This window comes from Oreochromis niloticus, linkage group LG14 (assembly GCF_001858045.2).
Source record: "Oreochromis niloticus isolate F11D_XX linkage group LG14, O_niloticus_UMD_NMBU, whole genome shotgun sequence".
NCBI classification, from domain to species: Eukaryota; Metazoa; Chordata; class Actinopteri; order Cichliformes; family Cichlidae; genus Oreochromis; species Oreochromis niloticus.
In genome coordinates, this window is record NC_031979.2 from 31,478,775 (window position 1) to 31,497,490 (window position 18,716).

Consider the following 18,716-nt stretch of genomic DNA (forward strand, 5'->3'; position numbering starts at 1 on the left):
TCTTATCTATCATGAGGGAACTTTTTTTTTTTTTTTATCAAAGGCTTAATATAAAGGTGAAAGGTTAATAGAAAGGTTAATAGAAAGGTGAAAAACGTCATCAAAACTAATTTTTTTTTGTTTGTTTTGGTTTTTTTACCAAATTATATTTAGAGAAATTTGGTCTGGTAAAACAAAAAGACCGTTGTCTGAATTAAGATTTACAATAAATGAAATTAAAATATACTTGGTGTAAAACGTAACCTGACAAAATGCAGGTAATAAAGCAGTGTGCCGTCAAAAGTTGGGATAGGACCGTTAGAAATGTTGTCATGGAGGTAAACAATACATTTTACTCAGCAAACGTTAGACAACATTGGTGAACGATTTTCAGGAGTTGTCTGCTTAGCGGATTTTAATGTGCTGAGTGCAAATAGGCCAATTAAAACATCTGATTAGCTACAATTTATAAAATGTGTAGTTTTTAAAAAAAATTGTAGGCTAACTATTGTATAAAATTAAAGTTAATTTTAATATACATTGTAAGCTTAGGTCTTATGTCTGCTCACCTGTATGTGGTTGCTTCATGTGATAACATGTAACATTTCTTTATGTAACAATATATAGCAGGCTTATAAGATAAGAAGATCCTTTACTCTGTATTTGGGAATTTCCTTTGTTATAACATTTGATGCAACAGCAACAGTTATAATGGTAGTAATAGCAACAAAGTAGCAATGACAGTAACAAAGGTTAAAAAAAAAAAAAAAAAAAAAAAAAAAAAGTAAATAAATATGCAAAAATATACGTTTAACAACTGAATGTCTTTAGAAACTTGCCTGACAGAGCAGGTCTAGATGAGATGTTGTTTCATGGAAAAACCTCAATTCCGTCACTTATCCACAATTTTATGACATGTAGATGTATAAAGATGGAGGACGTTCAAGGGTTATGTGCCTTTCTCTGGTGTCATTTCTTAGTCGCAGTGCTTACAACAATTTATTTTCAAAGATTTCTAATTGTTACTTGTGGGATATTTTAATATACTTTAAAAAATCATGTAACATCACTTGGCAACAATACAGTTTTCTTGCTGCTAGAAATGTCAAATCCGAGATCAGAGTAGAGGGCAAAAGGTCAAATGGAGAGATGATAATATCTGAACTTTGACAACTGTGTTTCATGCTTGATACAAATCCAGTTCAAACAAGCTAAATTACAGCAACATTAGATTAATATTTTGAGCAGAGTTCTGATCTGAAAATTAGCGCTTACCTTCATTTTTGCCAAAATTCAGGGGTCAGAATGTATTTTTGGTGTTAGAACTGCCCTGCTAGCATGCTCATGAAAACTAGAGCAAACAAATAATTTTAAGTATAATTTTCAGTTTCTGCAACTCAAAATTGGTCAAGTTTTACTACTTTTATTTTGGAAGAATTTTGACTGTACACTGTGTCTTGGATGCACTTGAATAATATTCAGTGAATAATACTGTCCACCTTTTAAAAATAAAACTTTAGTTCTCATTATGCCAACAAAACACATTTTTAAACATGCCACAAAGTGAGATAAAGTGAGATCAAGAATATTCATCTGTATTTAATGTTAATAATAATTGCTCCAGAGTTTAAATCTCTGCGAGTACCCTACAAGTTCTGGTAAGTGCTGCTCTTTAGTCTCTAGAGGCATTTTTATTAGTTTCTTATCCAAAGGAGCCTTCGGCCTTCATTAAGATTACATTTATTTCACAATTTTAGGACATTTTAGAAATATGTCAAGAAGATAAAGCAAAGCAGTAGCATCAGTTTAAAAAAAAAAAATCTTTAGTTTGGGTGAAAACATGATGAGTGTTCACTGTGTGGGTGTTTACAGGCACAGGTTTCACAGGGGACTACAGTGAATACTTTGGCCTACAGGTGGATGAAGATTCTTTGGTTTACCTGATGCTTGCCAATCACGTTCTTCATACCCTTTATCCTGACTGCATCACTGTTGCAGAGGTAAAAACCCACTGCCACACACACATCTTTGCATCCACTAACTTTGCAATGACACTGCCCAGAGCTGTTATTAATTAAAAGAACTTATTAGTTAGACATAGCTTACTTACGTATTCATTGCTGTAATTAAAAGGTAATGCAAAAGGAAATGGGGTGTCACTCTTTCCTTTTTTTTGCCTGTGGTGTAGGAATTTCACCCCTTAATATGTGAGTTGTGGGTATTGATAAAATCTTTGTTGAAATCTGTGCCCGCAAAGCAGAAATGTGATATTAAATAACAAGACTTTCCTATAGGATGTGTCAGGGATGCCAGCTCTCTGCAGAAAAGTGGAGGAGGGAGGACTTGGTTTTGATTACCGATTGGCAATGGCTGTCCCTGACAAGTGGATTCAGGTAAGGTGATTTTAAATGGATTTTATGTATTTTTATTTATATAGCACCAAATTACAACAAGAGTCACCTTGAGGTGATTTAAAGTGTAAGGAAAGACCCCACAATAGAGAAAAGTCCTGACAATCAGATGACCCCCTAAGAGCAAGCACATGTGGTTCCTTTAAATCTATCTTTTTGTGTCCCCTTTCTGTACATTTCCTCCCCGGCCACTTTAATAGGCAACGGGCTGACATAAAGTTAGAAAACCTACAAATCATAGAGAGAAGACAAAGCTGGACATATTGGGAAACCTTTGTGGCTTTAAGAAACAGTTGATATGGTGCCGGTTTAGCTCAGTGGATGAGCAGGCGACTACATGCCGTATGGCCGGAGAGCACTTGGCCCTTTGCTGCATGTCTTGCCCTCTGTCTCCCCGCTTTCCTGTCTATCTTCACTGTCCCTATCAAATAAAGCCTTAAAAGAAATGGTTGATTTTGTGCACTGTTGCACTTTTATGTATTATAGACAAGGAGAGTTGATGCACCTACAAATGACAAAAAATTCCCCCCAAAATATGTGAACAGCATCCAGTGCAAATTATTTAAACTCAGCACTTAAGGCAGAATTTGAAATGTTGAAATTACAAACATTTGTTTTTTAAAACCTTCCACTGTGTATTCATTTTAAAATTAATAGCAGAAATAGCTGTATAATTCAGAAAGTTGCCTGTAAGACTGTAAAGGTTGTGTGCTCAAAAGTACACACATACATATACACACCTGTTGGAGCTTCTCACGACTAATTAGGTTAATTAGGAACAGGTCATTAACATGATTGGGTGTAAGAAGAACATCCCACAGAGGCAGGGTTTCTCAGTTACAAAAAAAAAAAGCATGAAGGAGGGTTTACTATTCAGTGAAAAACTGTGTAGGCAAAATAGTTTAATTTAAGAACAAAAAAAGAAAGAATTTCTGGATTTCGTCATTTATGGTACACAATATCATTAAAAGATTAAGAGAGTAAACATGAATCTCTGTACTTGAGGGATAAGGCTGACAACCAATAATGAATGACTGTGATCTTCAAGGCCTCAGGCAGCATTGCATTAAAACATGATCCTGTTGTGGAAATTACTGCGTGGGCTTAAGAACACTTCTGAAAACAGTTGTCAGCAAACGCAGTTTGTCCCTGCATCCACGTGTATATAATGATTAAAATTATACCAAAAGAAAAAAAACACATAAAAAAGACTCACAAAGAATGCCTTCTCTGGTTACAATCCTGATGTATGATTGACTGAGACACAGTGGAACGCTACACTAGCTCTGATGACTTAAAATTTTAAATTATTTTTGGATATCATGGACACCAGAGCCTCAGGGGAAGGGGAAAGAAAAGGACCATGGCTTGTTGTGAGCAGATAGTTGCAAAACAAGCATTGGTGATGGTATAGCGATTAAGCGAACAAGGCACGGTTACTTTGCACATGTCTCATAAGGCACCATCAGTGTTGACCGATATACAGTCGAACTTCACCTACTCGCAGTTAAATATTCACGGATTTTTCTTTGATTTTTCTTTCATGCATCATATCTGAAATATTCCCTAATTATTTTCATTCGGATGATAGTTTAAATTTATTTAGTGTTTGAACTATTAAAATAGGTAGTTTTTTGTGCTCTTTTTAAGGAAAAACCTTATTTATTTCAAAGTATTACAACAGAATAACTCTGCAGATGTAGAATGTCGGTTCTAAACTAGGTTCCCTGCTGTTTAGGACTGTCATGCATTGAAAATGTAAACAAAAGGAGCTTGATACAGTTGAAACAGGATATCAAGCAAGAATTGAAAAGCACTTCACTTTTTCAGGACTGCAGCAATTGGTGCTCTGAGTTCCAAAGAGTTGTGATGCAGCACAGTTGGAAACATGGCCCTGTCCAAGTTCTGGTTCAAAATGATCAAATACTTCTGAAATTATATTATATAACAAATGTATATGTTGTCTTTTTTCCGCTTCCCATTAAATACTATTTTAAATGGTTTGCATATAATTTCCTTATAGCTTACTTACATTTTACATAGCATCCTAACTTTTCTGGAGAAATGATTGTAGTAGCTGATTTCTAAAATGTAAGAACCACTATAACTGGCTAAATCCTTTCAGGGGTTTACAATAAAGCCTAAAGCCTGTGCATTATACTTACCTGCATGATAAAGGTGGCTTTGATGTTCATAAGGGTTTGTTTTGGTAACTCTTTCTCAAGATGGGCAACAGTCACTAAATAAACCCAGGACTGTGAGGCCTAAGGAGGATTAACTTGAGAATGAAATGTATGTTTTCATATTTCTGGTATTCCTTTTGTTATATATATATATAAAAAAAAAACAGATAACATTGAACCTAATTCTGAAATCTTTTTTTATACATAGGTTTTAAGGATATTCAAACTGAAAAAGTTTTTCTTGTTGCTTTTTCTAAAGCAGTGCAACCCTTTTTATTTTTTCCCCTTCTTAATCCTACCCACTGTGCAAGTGGGAAGGTCAGTATTTATCCATCCAAACACTGAGCCATGAATAAATGATGGAAGCGACACAATTGTTATTGAAAAAGAAAAGCTTTTGACTTATTCATTCATAATGACCTTTTTCTTAGATCAGTAATTTTTTAAGAGTCCTTTGCATGGATGTGTGGATTTTTTTTTTTTTTTTTTTTTTTCCCGTGAATGGGAAGAAAAATGAGATTTAATAATGTGAAGGTCATCTAGTCACTGATCTTGGTGGAAATTTCTTCTGTGATGTTTTTTTTTTTTCTTAAGTGAAGCTTTAAATAGGCTGGCAGTCACCTTTACATTTCGCATTATTCATTATCACTCTGAAATGTCTGTCCTTGACGTAGCTTATGATATCAAAGCAAGGGTTATTTTTCTGCCTGTATTCAGTGCTGTTTTGATTTTTCCCAAACGGTTATACAAGCTTAATAGTTAAAGAGTGCCACAAAAAAGGGTTCAGCTAGAAGGTTTATCACCCATCGCTGACTGTCAGGGTAGGTAGGCTGAATAAGAGGATGCTTATTGTCATCTATAACTAAAGACAGCTGTGCTGTGAAGATGTGCAAAAAATGCATTTTTAATTCCAACAGTGGCATTCACATGACGCTATGTAGGAAATGATTGTTTGTAGTGTCTAAATCTGGACATTTATATTTTCCTCAGATGGATCTCTGCCATTCAGGTTTCAATTGATTTTTATATTTTGCAGTGTAATTTAAGATGATCTATTTATTATTAAAGAAATTAAAAATAAAATGGGTCTTACAGAAATCTTCCTTTTCATAGTACATTTTCTTTAGTTTTATATAGCAGCGGTCCCCAACCTCCAGGCCACGTGGATTTCAGGGTTTTTATCTGTTTTTAGCGAGGGGGGGGTTAATCATTTTTATCGTTAACTCGGTTTCCCTGGGTCTTTTCCCGTGTGTTATGAATAAATCTTCTATTTTTTTGGTACTGGTTTTATTTTTGTTTATTTTGTTAACCGCCACACCTTAGAGGCCGGTCCGTGAAAACATTGTCGGACACAAACTGGTCCGTGGCGCAAAAAAAGGTTGAGGACTGCTGATATATCGTATATATCTTTAGCTATATACTCATTGTAGAGTTTTAATATATTGGTCTACCATGAAAGATCTGTGTTTAAAGATAAAATGTGAAATGGAGGAGTTGGAGGTAGAAATGAGAAGCAGTTATTTTTTTCCTGATTATTAATTGCTTTGTTGTCGTGTCTTTTATTTCAATGCAGTCCCACTTGTCTACTAGAATAGAATTCATCAAAGATGTTAATTTCTGTTTACATTTTTATTTATCCGCGTTTTCCTTTTTTTTTTTGTCATTATGACAAATATTGCACCAGATGATCGTTGTTAGGGTTTGGTATCTCTGCTACACTTATCTTCACTTACCACATATATGATACACACACAAAATTGAGAAGAACATGCAGGTGGATGCTGGGGTGATGGCAGGGTTGAATCAGCAGGAAGTGATACAGGGCAGCAGCAGCACTGAGATGTCAGAGGGAGAGAGAAGGAATTTGCACCATAGGCAACCAAATTGGGTAAGTTTGTTTGGTATATGACATGAGCAAAATCAGGCATGTTATATGTGTATGATACAGCAGAGCTTGAGCTGTCTGGGAGAACTAGCTTGCAGGCTTTGCTCTATTTTTGTTTATGCTACATTGAGAAAAGCCTTGTATGGACTCGTGAAGTCCTACACCCTTTACCTTTTTTTCCCTTTTTTTGTACAACAGTCTTCATGTTGACTGAAGAGGTTTTACTTTTACTTTTTTGGTGAAGCTTGCCATCAGTTATCCAATACAGCATGACGCACAGCTCTTTGCTCAGGGAAGGAAGCTCAAACAAAAAGCATGCAGAGAAAAACCTGCTGGAGGAAAGGCATTCATTAGCTTCCTGTCTGGCAGATGACACTACAAAAGGAGCTGCGTTGTGCTGTATGTCTATAGGTATTGGTCAACAGGACTTATGTACTGTATATATTTAGTATGCTAATACTCCTGATGAGTACACAACCAGTAACTCGATTTTTTTACTTAACAAAAGCAGCTTCATGGGTGCTTCCAATTACTCTTCATTATGGGCAAAAATGATAACAGTATCACAGTGTTGGGTGTTAACGACGTGTTATCATACAACACTGCTTCAGACTGGATGGAAAATTCTGGGCACCAAATATTCTCATTTCTTCCACAACAACTGCTGAAGCACCCTTTAGTTTGGCACTCCAGCCCAAACTGCCACTGTGAAAGTGCTTGATGGCCCACACTGGAAAAACATTGTTTATATCTGTTCAGCCATCAGGTATGGAAGTCCATAACTATATAATATTGAAGCCAAGTAGCAGAAAGCACATACCCGCCCCACCATCCACCCAGAGACAAAATAAGGTTATTATGGATTTTATTAAATAATTTTCTTTTTTAGTTTTTTAGGCGCAGTTGGTGACAGCACCAGCATCCCAATGAACATGGACAGGTTCAAGCAGCTATTTCTGCTTTAGAGCTCTGTGTATGTGTCATCTGGAGGACTTGGATAACTTTACAATACTTGGGACCAGCACGCAACTTCTAATTTATTTTCCTGACCCCGTTTGTGCTTGATGACAGAATGTGTTTTGATGAAATCAGCAATTATTACTTTAGAAAGTACAGTTGCAGTGAGTTTTCTCTGGGGATGTGTCTGTCTGTCGGGTTCAGCCGGTAGATGAATGTAGACCGTTTTTTAAAAATAATCATTTATTTTTTTACGGGTGCATGTGAGCATTTTCAGAGAAAGTAGAGGCTTTTTTTCCGTTTGAGGAAAATGTCTGTATGCAGAATGCCTAAAGAGGTTGTCTGATTTAAAATTCATGTAAAACTGTGCCTTTTTAAATGTATCTGCTAGCCCACACTTGAAGTTTTATTTACTCATATTTTGGTGAAAAAGCAAAATATAAAGAGTCTGACCTCGGCACCGCATGCATCCTCTTGCTCTATGGTTTCTTGTGTTTCTCAGTGGGGGAAGTCAACGCATCGTTAATCAAGTCTGTCTCTCACAGCAGTGGGTTTTACTCAGTAGTAGGGATGTGGAGGTAGAGGAGAGGGGAAGAGGGAGAGAGAGAGATCGTCCCAGACTTGACCTTCCTCTGTGATACTTGCAATAGGCGTGCAGCAGGCAGTGCTGTACCACCGAGGTTTCACAGGATTATCCTCAGGATGCCTCTGGAGAGGTTCTTGCTGCTTTTACTTTCCAAACAATATTGCTGGCAATGCAATATTTGTTTAGATTCTTCTCCTGGTTGCAATTTTCAATTAAATTTGTTCCTTCCCTCAGGAGACTTGAAGCTGGAGGAGAGCAAGTGAGCAACGAATTTTTTTTTTTTTTTTTTTTTGTATTTCTGTGCAGGGAAGCATTCATATGAACATGCCTTGGTATAGTCAGTGGAGTGCACTCAGGGCTAGCCTTGCCTCTTCTCACAGAGTGTCAATTAGGGAGGGATTTGAATGGACTGAAGTGAGCCTCCAGTGAGGTGTGTGTTGCAGAGAAGGAAGACGTGAAGCGCGGAGGGCAGGCATTCAGACAGACGGAGAGAGACAGACAGGCAGGAAGAAAGAGAGGGAAAGGGAGACAAAGACGCAGAGCAACAGAACCGTGAGCTTATTTATAGATTCACATGTGTGCACGGATGAATTTCTCTCAGTTCCTTGGCTGGGACCTCACGCTGTGTTTCGTCCTCAGCATGACTGATTGATATGACTCATTTACTGGCTGCACAAGGCTGTTAGGACCAACAGACTGTGAAAAATTAAGATATCCTAATGAGAGGACCAGATAAGGCGCGCAGCACAAGTTTGGATGATTCGATCTGATTATCACCATAAAATGCTGTCACTCCTAATGGATAATGTTACAAAAGCCCTTTAATTTAACAAGCACCCTTCCCTCCAGCTACAGTGGATTGAGATGTAATTGAAACAATTAGAGGCGGCAGAGGTAGAGGGCTCCATGGTTGCAGCTCGGATAAAAGAAGGTGACACGGAGAATTCTCCAGCAGCCCTCTGCTTCTCTCAGCTGTTCAACTCGAATGACCTCTGAGTCAATTGTTCCAATTCTTGTTTCTGTTCCTCCATTTATTTTAATTGAATGAAAATATCAGTCCGCACACCTCTGTCCTTATTAGTTTCAGGGGGAAAATCTATTTCTAGTCCACATACTTTGCTCTACCCATCATAGCAGAAACACTTTCAATTACAATGACTTAATAAAATTCAGGCTGCCAGAAAGCAAAGATGTTCTTCAGCCTGTTTATGTAAACATGTCAGCGATTTCTTTGCCAGCCTTAAAAGGGCGCCCACTCTGTCTGACCCCCTCTGCCAGTGTCACACTCTGCTTGCCTGCTTTAATGACAGCACCATTTCAGGTTCGTCCTGCTTTATTTTATTAGCTAATTGCACTCTGAGGCCACCCTTGTGTGGTGTTAACCGGCGGTGCAGGATTTCTTTAGCAAGGGCTTTTGCAGGAAAACTGTGAGGTGAGCTAACAAGTGTTTTTCAGCTGAGCGAAGCCTGCCGATGAGACATTTCTGTGGGCAGAAAAGTTCATTAATTTTCAAAACAGTGAACATATGAAGATGGGATCAAATTAGCTTGATCCACTGGATTGAGAACTGCACACCTTTGTTCCCTTTTCACCTCTGGGGGCGGCACTGTATGTGCAAAGAGAGGATGTGCCCATAGCAACGCAAACTCAAACACACTTTCAGCAAATGTGATTGCAGAGAGAGCAGAGGCAGGATGCTCAGGCCAGCCACAAAATGTAAAACAAGAGCTTTAGACTCACATTCCCCACCAAGTCCTTGCCAGCACTATGTGATGGTGGAAGAGAGCCTCTTGAATCAGTCACAGCATGTCTGTGACAGTGAGATGACCTCATCCTGCGCTGCAAGATTTTTTTTTTTAATTTTATTTTTGGCTCTGCCTAATTAATCTGGGCACTCTGGTTGGCTCCTGACAGCAGGCTTGTAAAGTAAGATTTGTGCACTGCTCATTATCATTGATGAAGTGGAGTGTCAGTGGTGCCAGGAAGCTCGGCTGGTCGGGGCTGATGTGGGTGAGCTGGTGGTAGAGAAGTCGTCAACCCATTCACTTCTGTCTCTGCTCCGACAGTCCCACTCCCAGATTAATTGCTCCCAGACCACTTTTGTGGTTGAATTGAATTGTAATGATTCATAAGGAAGTGTAAAATGTCTGATTGTACGTGGATGTGGAGGCAACTAGGATGATCTCTGGGGCATATCCTGTAAATTCGGTTCTCTAGCTGTGATACTCGAGCTGGAGGTGAACAAAAAGATGCCAATCTTTTAGAAGACTTTCATTTAGCTGGTGTTTAATGTGTAATTTATAGTGTAATTTATCTGCATGTTGTGTAATTAGACCAAGCCGTCCTCCCTAACAAGACACTTTGAATTAAATTAACGGTTTGTATTTAATAATTTTTTTCTATACTCACCTCAACATGTGATATGTTTTTTTTTTTTTTTTAGCTTCACTTCCACTTGTCCCTGAAATGACTGTTTGCCTTACAAATATTATTACCATTACGTTTTCCATTATAAAGCCATTTGTTTTGTGACATTGTTTTACAAAGAGAACTGGGTTTAAAAAAAACCAAAAAAAACAAGAAAAACTTGCTTACTTTGCTTCCAAGTGTTACCTTTTAAATATTATGATGGAAGTTGTTCTCTTTTCTGCCTAAATATTCAAGACCAAAGAGTACCGTATTTTTCGGACTATAAGGCACACTGGATTATAAGGTGCATTAAGTGAAACAAACAGTCAGATAAGTCTAACTTTATTCAATTCATTCACAATAACTCTCAAAATTGTTTAGTTGTAATACATAAAATACAGAACAATACACTCACTTTTTCAGTTCATTCCTCTTCCACAAATCCATCAAATTCTTCATCTCCAGTGTCTGAGTTTAACAGTTGGGCGATGCCCGGATCCCTCTGGTCATTATCCGAGTAAGTCTCGTTGCTGTTACTTAGCTGTTCAACGATGATTCCGGCCTTCGTGAAAGCTCAGACAACACTTGAGACTGATACCTTAGCCTAGGCATCCACAATCCATTGGCAGATAGTTGCGTAACTTGCCCGCTTTGTAACATGTCTCTTAACAGGTGCCATTTTGGGGTCCTTATACACACACCATAATATTATGTTGAAGCACAGTAGTTATTACTCCGCGAGGCTCCTGACTACGGTAGCCGTAATGCTCCGACAAGCCATCAAGTGGCGCGGGTTCATAGTTTACCAAAGTCATACTAAAACATTTTTAATACATAAGGCGCACCGGATTATAAGGTCCACTGTCGACTTTTGAGAAAATTAAAGGATTTTAAGTGCGCCTTATAGTCCGAAAAATACGGTAGTTTAAGAGCCAAAAGTACTAAACATAAACTCCAAATAAACTACTAATAACTAATTTGTTTTGTCATCTTTAATATAGATTGATTGGTGGGAAGCTTAGGTGGTAAAAACATTAGAAATTGTTTGTAACTGTAAGTGATTTTTAGATATGCTGTTTGCTCAGTTTTGTGGCTGACCTCAATCCAGAGAGTAGTGGACAAGGCTTAGCTCGAGGATCAAGGCAAGCCACGAGCAGTTAAAACATCTGAGAATTTGTAGTACATGTAGATAATAAGCACCCTACTGAGGTTTTCTGGTAGCATTGGCAATGACTAATATGGCCACACAAGGCTAAGGTGAGGAGAAGTGAATGTGAACAGATGGTGATATATAGAGCGGGATAGCCTCTATTTAGGTGGACCAGCCAGTTCATCTCAGACATATTGATCGGCACAATTTACTCTCTTTACTCAGAGGATTATGGCTCTGTAGAGTAATATAAAGGTTTCCTGACATGTCAATCAGCTGTCACTGCCAATTCCACAGAGCAGACCTCAGCCTGTCACTGAAATGGGTTTTCCAACTCCCCCACCAGTCAGACAGGCTGTATGTCTATTGCCAAGGGTTCTTGGAGGGCACTTTTAGAAATGATAATGTTACTGTAGCTTTCTAGCATTTCTTATTTATTAAACCCACTCTCTGCCAACTGCAGTACATATAATTATTGCTGCTCTACTATTATTTGTTAATGGAATGGCAATTACGGCTAGTTAGTGCGACTGTATAGCAACATTCTGTGGGAGGATAGGCTTTGGGTGCATGTTTTGGTGACCCCCGTGTTTGCTTCTGACCTCTGTAAATGACTCCTTTGGCAGAAAGTGTGCATGTAGGCAGGCCAGCAGAGGGGCATTGATTCCATGTTTGGATTTATTGTTGAATCCCTCCGTTTGGATGAGAGGCTCTGACCTTGCCCATCTCAGGTGGAGAGAGCTGATGCCTTACTACCCATGGGCTGTAGTGAAGTTATTAAAAACTCCATTACCACCATTCAAAGATAGACATAACTCACAGTGCGGATATAGAGATGTCAAAACAGAGATTGATCTGAGAGAGAAGTGTAACCCAGAGAAAACTCAGGAAAGGAAGAAAGACTGCCAGAACTGAAACACTGAGCTTTAGGCATCAGTCAGGGCCAGAACAGCTCTCTCAGCTACACATCTATCACACCCTTTTTCAATAACCCGTCTCTGTCACTGTTTAGATCCTGAAGGAGTTAAAGGATGAGGAGTGGAACATAGGCAATATCGTCCACACACTGACCAACAGGCGATACGGAGAGAAGTGCATAGCTTATGCCGAAAGTCACGATCAGGTAAACTTTTCTACAGCGTCTTATGTTGTGCCAGTAGAGTCTGCATTAGTTCAGCGTGAACGTGTGAATAATGAAACACGGACTGCCTTTGTAGGCTCTGGTTGGCGATAAGAGCCTGGCCTTCTGGCTGATGGACAAGGAGATGTACACCAACATGAGCTCCCTGATCCCCATGACAGCCATCATAGACCGTGGCATGCAGCTGCATAAGATGATCCGCCTCATCACTCATGGCCTGGGTGGAGAAGGCTACCTCAACTTCATGGGTGAGTCACCATGCTAATCCATAAAATCTAACATTTCATGGATTTTATTATATGCCAGATTTATATTCTAAGCAGGCTTTAAGGAATATTGCATTGACTTTGTTATCTTTAACAAGATTCTTTTTGGTGTCATGTAGTATAGTTCTGTTATTTTATTGTACTTTTTTTTTATAACAATCAAAATTATTACCTACTCTAGTAAGTTCACACCTTTAAAATCTTCAAATATTCCTTGTCTTTTATTCCTTGTCAAGAATGACAGCTTAAAGATTTTTAATATGCTTTGCAGTAATATGAGAGTGAGTTTGCATAACTATGTATGTCATATAAATTCACATTTTTTACATTAGACAAAATAAATCAGTCTACATGACATCTTGCTATTTGATTAGGCAATATTCTTACGTAATCATACCACATAACAACATGGTTCAGCTAACATTGAAATGCTGAACAGTCAAGAGGTGATGAAGGTCATGATTGTGAGGCAGCACCCCTCTGTTTGGCTCATTTTTTATTAAAACGGCGAGGAGAATCATTTCAGATCCCCCTCATGCACCGCATTCTTCCTGAATTTGAACTTCTTCCCTCAGGCAGACACAACAATCCCTTAGTGTTCACCGAACAGATATAAATACGCATTTATTCTCCTGTCCATCCAAGTGTTACGCAGGCAACAAGCAGTAAGAGGCTTTATGATAAATATTTAATTGATAAGGCTATCCCTACCTAGTGCTGTTATTACTCTAGCTACAGTTATTTTCTGTATACCCTTGTAGCATACTGTGCTTTTTTGTTTGAACGTAAAATAGAAAATAATTAAATAAATAAATTCTTTTTACCATTTCAATAATGGAAATGCAAATTCATCAAGGCTAAAAATAACTCGATGAATTTTTCATTCGGGGAAAGTGCTCATTTATATGGTTTGTTGTATTTCTTTCATGGAGCTGAAGTAGCTTGCTGCCAATAAGTCAAGGCCAATGATAAGCATCAAAGAGCCATTTTGAAGTGGGGCTGACATCGCTTTGCTGACTTGATCATAAAATACAGGGCAAAAGCCGTCAAACAGGTCCCCTCCCCTTTGCTCAAATGGAGTCAGTTCTCAGTCATTGTTGAAATGCTCTTCATTTTCAACTCATCGTCTGAGCCAGGGGCATGACTTTGTCAAGGCCTGCTGGTAAAGATAATAAAGTGATAATTAATGATGATGGAAGCTGACCTTGGTTCAAAGGAAAGCATTTCCTTGAACGTGCCACTCACTTGCTTAATGTAAATACTGCTTATACTTGTGATCCAAAGCATTTTAGCTCCACCTGGTGACCAGGTGCTCAGGTCAAACAATAAAACAATTCCTGTGCTGACCATTTGAACTTGTTGTCAATCCCTGTTCACCAAAATGTCCAATTTTTACCTCGGGAAAAGACTGTCGACTTCTGATAAGTGGATTGATGTGCTTGGTGAAAAGAAGCACAGTCAAAACAGCTGTTCTCAATGGACAATCATAACAGGGCAGTCCATAATGATTAGGATGTCAGAAAAGACAACTGAAGGACAGTTGATAGTAATTATATCTGATTCTCTGGCTAAAGTATAGCTCAGAGGCACTCGTTGCTGCACTCTTGGCGCTTGTCTCACATGGATTTTGCTGCCACATTTACTTTCAACCACTCTGGCAGCTTCAGAATCACGGTGAGTTGATGAGACAAAACAATACTTGAAAAGTCGATTTGACAGTGATTTCATTAACTCAATCACTCTTTTGTGGTAAATACTACAAAATTTGCTCACTTGCTATCCTGGCCTAAACCCACCCATGGAGCAATTTTCCATTGATTAGAGGTCGGAACGGTGCATCGATGTGTGGGCTCAAAGTGGGTTAAATTTTAGTTCAAAAGGGAAAGTTTAGCAGACATCTAAATCACACCCAGCTGTTGTGTGAACACAGTTTCAACAGCTTTACACTGAAACACTGTTGCCTCACAGCAAGAAGGTTGTGGGTTGAAATTGGATGAATAGTAAGAGATATAGATATATATAGAGAGAGATGGATATCTTTTTTTTTAATTAACCCTTTCATGCATGAATTATGTCAACCTCAATCACAATTTTTCTCTTAAGTATTTTATTCATCTGTAGGCATGAAAAAAAGATTTTTGAACTTCATTTTTTTAAACATGTACTTTTCAAAGAGTTCTTTACATGTCCACTTAGATGGACAACATCACTTTTGGAGGTGGATGGCGGGGTATGGAGTGACACATCAGTGTCCAATGTAGTGGTTTATGTGCAAGTATACCATCAGCACTGACACAAATACAAGAAAACAACCTTTGAATAGCTGTCCACTGTAGTGACCACTATGCGTGAAAGGGTTACTGTTATTTATTGTTTTTTAACTCCTGAACAGTTGGCGTGGAGATCCCATTATTTTGTTGTACATGTACAATAACAATAAATTATTCAAAGAATAATTTATATTCAAAAAATTTTACAACAGTTTAGGAGTTAGAGCTGTTTTTCATACATAGACCTCTGTTTTCAGAGGCTCAAAAGTAATTCAACAAACTTGCAGTGTTTTAAGTATAAGGACTAGATGAAAGTCTGCCCTAAGTCTTGAACCCATGGACGTCACCAAATGCTGTGTTTCCTCCTTTGAGATCCTCTAATAAGCCTTAACTGCAGCCACCTTCAGTTCCTGCTCTTTTGTTTGTGTTTGCTGCATATTTGGCTGAGATCAGGTGACTGACTTGGTTATTGAAAAATATCCCATTTCTCCTTGAGAAACTCAAGGCAAAGAAATACTGTGGGCCGTTGTCCATTTGTACTAAGAAGCACCATACAGTCAGTTTTGTTGCATTTGGCTGAATCTGAGCCAGGACTAGAGCGGTCAAGAAACTGACTCTCAGATACAAATCATTACTAAAAATTGCTATCGGATTAGATAGACTCATTTGCAACAGTATCGATTTGAACAGCGCAGTCTTCGCCTCCTCCAGCTGATACACAGCTTCACACAGCACCTGCATTCAGGCAGGTACATGGCTCTTCCACTCAGTAGCAGCAGAAGTAGTTTACATTCACTGACACTTAACAATGCTTTAGAAGGAATTTTGAGAAGTCAGTAAAGCTCCCAGTTCATTGAAATACTAAACAGCTTTCATATATTTGCACTATATCAGTTAATTTAAAAAATAGTGTCGTCATTTAAGTTATTGTTTATATTGTTCTAATAAAAATAAAATGAATAATGCCTCTTAAGTTTTGGTATGTATGGTATAGAGTATTTTCCTGGGTATCAGTATTGCACTTGCACTGATGAATGTAAGATTTCTGCTACTTCAGCAGTCCCATCATCACTAAGCAATAGTGACCCAGTTCTGCTGGCAGCCATACAGCCCATGCCAGCACACTGCTTCCACCATGTTTGACAGATGATCCAGTATGAGTGGAATCATGACTTTTTCCTTTCCTTCTCCATACTTTTCTCTTCCCATCATTCTAGTACAAGTTAATCTGGGTTTGATCTTTACAAAGCATTTTTTTTAAGAACTGTGCAGGCTCTTTTAGAGATTTTTTTGGTGAGCTTTAAACTGGACTTCTTAAGCCTGAGTGTAACCATTGGGTTTGCAACTTGTTGTAAACCATCTCTTGTTTTCAATGATAGACCTACAACCTGAGAGTGTTCTTGAGTTGGCTAGATGTTGTGAAGGGTATTTTCTCAACCATCTGTCGCCATGCACTTTAGTTGTTTTCATTGGTCTTTCTGGCCTTTTTGTGTTGCATATTATTATCATCATTATTATTATTATTATTATTATTATTATTATTATTATTATTATTATTATTAATGTACCTTATTACATCAAAATTAGTTTTTAGTTCATATTGAAAATTCCAGTGAAAAGCTACCAGATACAAGTTTAACACCTTGAATCAACTTCAGGTCTTTGAGATGACATGTCAATATTAAGGGAACTATAATTAAGGGAACTGGAATTTCATTTGTTTTAAAAGTGGCACGCCAGAAAATAATAATCTCAAGCAAATAATTTCATATTACAGGCATAGATATTCATTGTGTTGCACACAATTCAATTTATCACTGTTGCTAGTTAATTTGACAAACTTCATTTTCCAAATTGTAAACAAATATGGTATAAAACAGAGCCTACCATGGTGCAACTTTGATTCCATTTGTCATGCTAATCTGTCAGCCACAGAGATTGTAGCATCACTGCTTTGAAAGTGACCAAGCACAATAGAGGATATTTTTGGGGGGAGGTTTTTTGTTTTATTTTATTTTTATTTTTTTAACCGACCACCCCTTTCCAAACTATCAAATGTCAGATTGATCTGAGCAAGCGGAATTCCTCTCAAAGGGCTGAGCTGTATGCGACAGCGTGAATCTGCTGTAGCACTTGCCAACCAGACAATCTGGCCTGTGTGATTGCTTCTTTGTGTGCTTGGCTGCTGAGTTCCACGCATGCATATTGTTAAATCTACCTGGAATTTAACTGTACAAGTTCCAATGAACACCTGCACCTGTGAAATGAAATTATTTGCATGTGACTATGTTGTCTTTTGACACAAATGCCAGTCCATAGAACAGATCTCACCTGGCCATAAAACTGCTTACAACCCACCTGACGAAATAGTTTTCATTATCTGAGAATGGGGAACTGTAATTCCTAATTATTTCCAAAATTCTTTAGTTGAACCCCTTGATTCAACTAAAGAATCAAGGTATCATTATTACCTGGAAATAATAATAATAATAATGATATATAATAATATATCATTATATCATAATATATCACAATAATAATAATAATAATAATAATGATAATGGATTGGATTTCATATAGCGCTTTTCAAGGCACCCAAAGCGCTTTACAATGCCACTATTCACTCTCACATTCATACACTGGTGGAGGCAAGCTACAGTTGTAGCCACAGCTGCCCTGGGGCAGACTGACAGAGGCGAGGCTGCCATATCGCACCATCGGCCCCTCTGGCCAACACCAGTAGGTGGTAGGGTAAAGTGTCTTGCCCAAGGACACAACGACCAGGACAGAGAGCCCACTGCCCAGGGATCGAACCGGCGACCTTCCGGTTGCAGATACGCTTCCCAACCCCCTGAGCCACGGTCGCCCCTAAGTCTACACTTCAATCACGTACATTAATAAGTTTTTGTAATTTTGCCTAACTGTATATGTCCATAACAGAATTACTTTCACCAGCACTGGCTCACACTAGTTGGATGGTCTGTTGGTCCAATTAACCCCACACAGGGAGTCAATTTAGTTGTCACATAATTGCATTACAATTGCTCAAAAGGTAACGGCACCATAGACAGAGTCCAGAAATCCTTTTGACAGGAATTTTCAGAAATGATGGAAAACACAAAGCTAGTTGGCTATATCTGTTTTGAATGTGTCCCAGAAGCCACACCCATAACATTGAGCCTTAATAAATTTTATATGGGTGATTTAAAAACAAGAAAATGTGCTTATACAATGAGGAAAGAAATGGCTGTAGACATCAAAACAGTCACCAGACAGTAAACAGTTTTTATTTATTTACTCATTTTTTTGCTCTGTGGCATTTTAACATAGATATTGGCATTTGAAGCTCTGTATAAATCCGTCATGAACCATAGCCACATCTTCAACTGAAACAGTTGGGCTGAATTAATGATACACAAGTCATTATTTTGTTGTCCTCTATATTGATTACATTATGCAAACATTTACAGTGTATGTTG

The 18,716-nt window shown here is 38.1% G+C and overlaps 1 protein-coding gene across 1 annotated transcript in view; it reads left to right on the forward strand.

Annotated features, from left to right (window-relative positions):
• The window catches only part of gbe1b (glucan (1,4-alpha-), branching enzyme 1b), a 98,007-nt gene that overhangs the window by 35,742 nt on the left and 43,549 nt on the right, over nt 1-18,716 (forward strand). The window contains exons 9-12 of the mRNA XM_003450190.5: nt 1,852-1,979; nt 2,274-2,372; nt 12,573-12,683; nt 12,778-12,949. Coding sequence (XP_003450238.2) covers nt 1,852-1,979; nt 2,274-2,372; nt 12,573-12,683; nt 12,778-12,949 — 510 coding nt within the window. The remainder of the gene's footprint in view (nt 1-1,851; nt 1,980-2,273; nt 2,373-12,572; nt 12,684-12,777; nt 12,950-18,716) is intronic.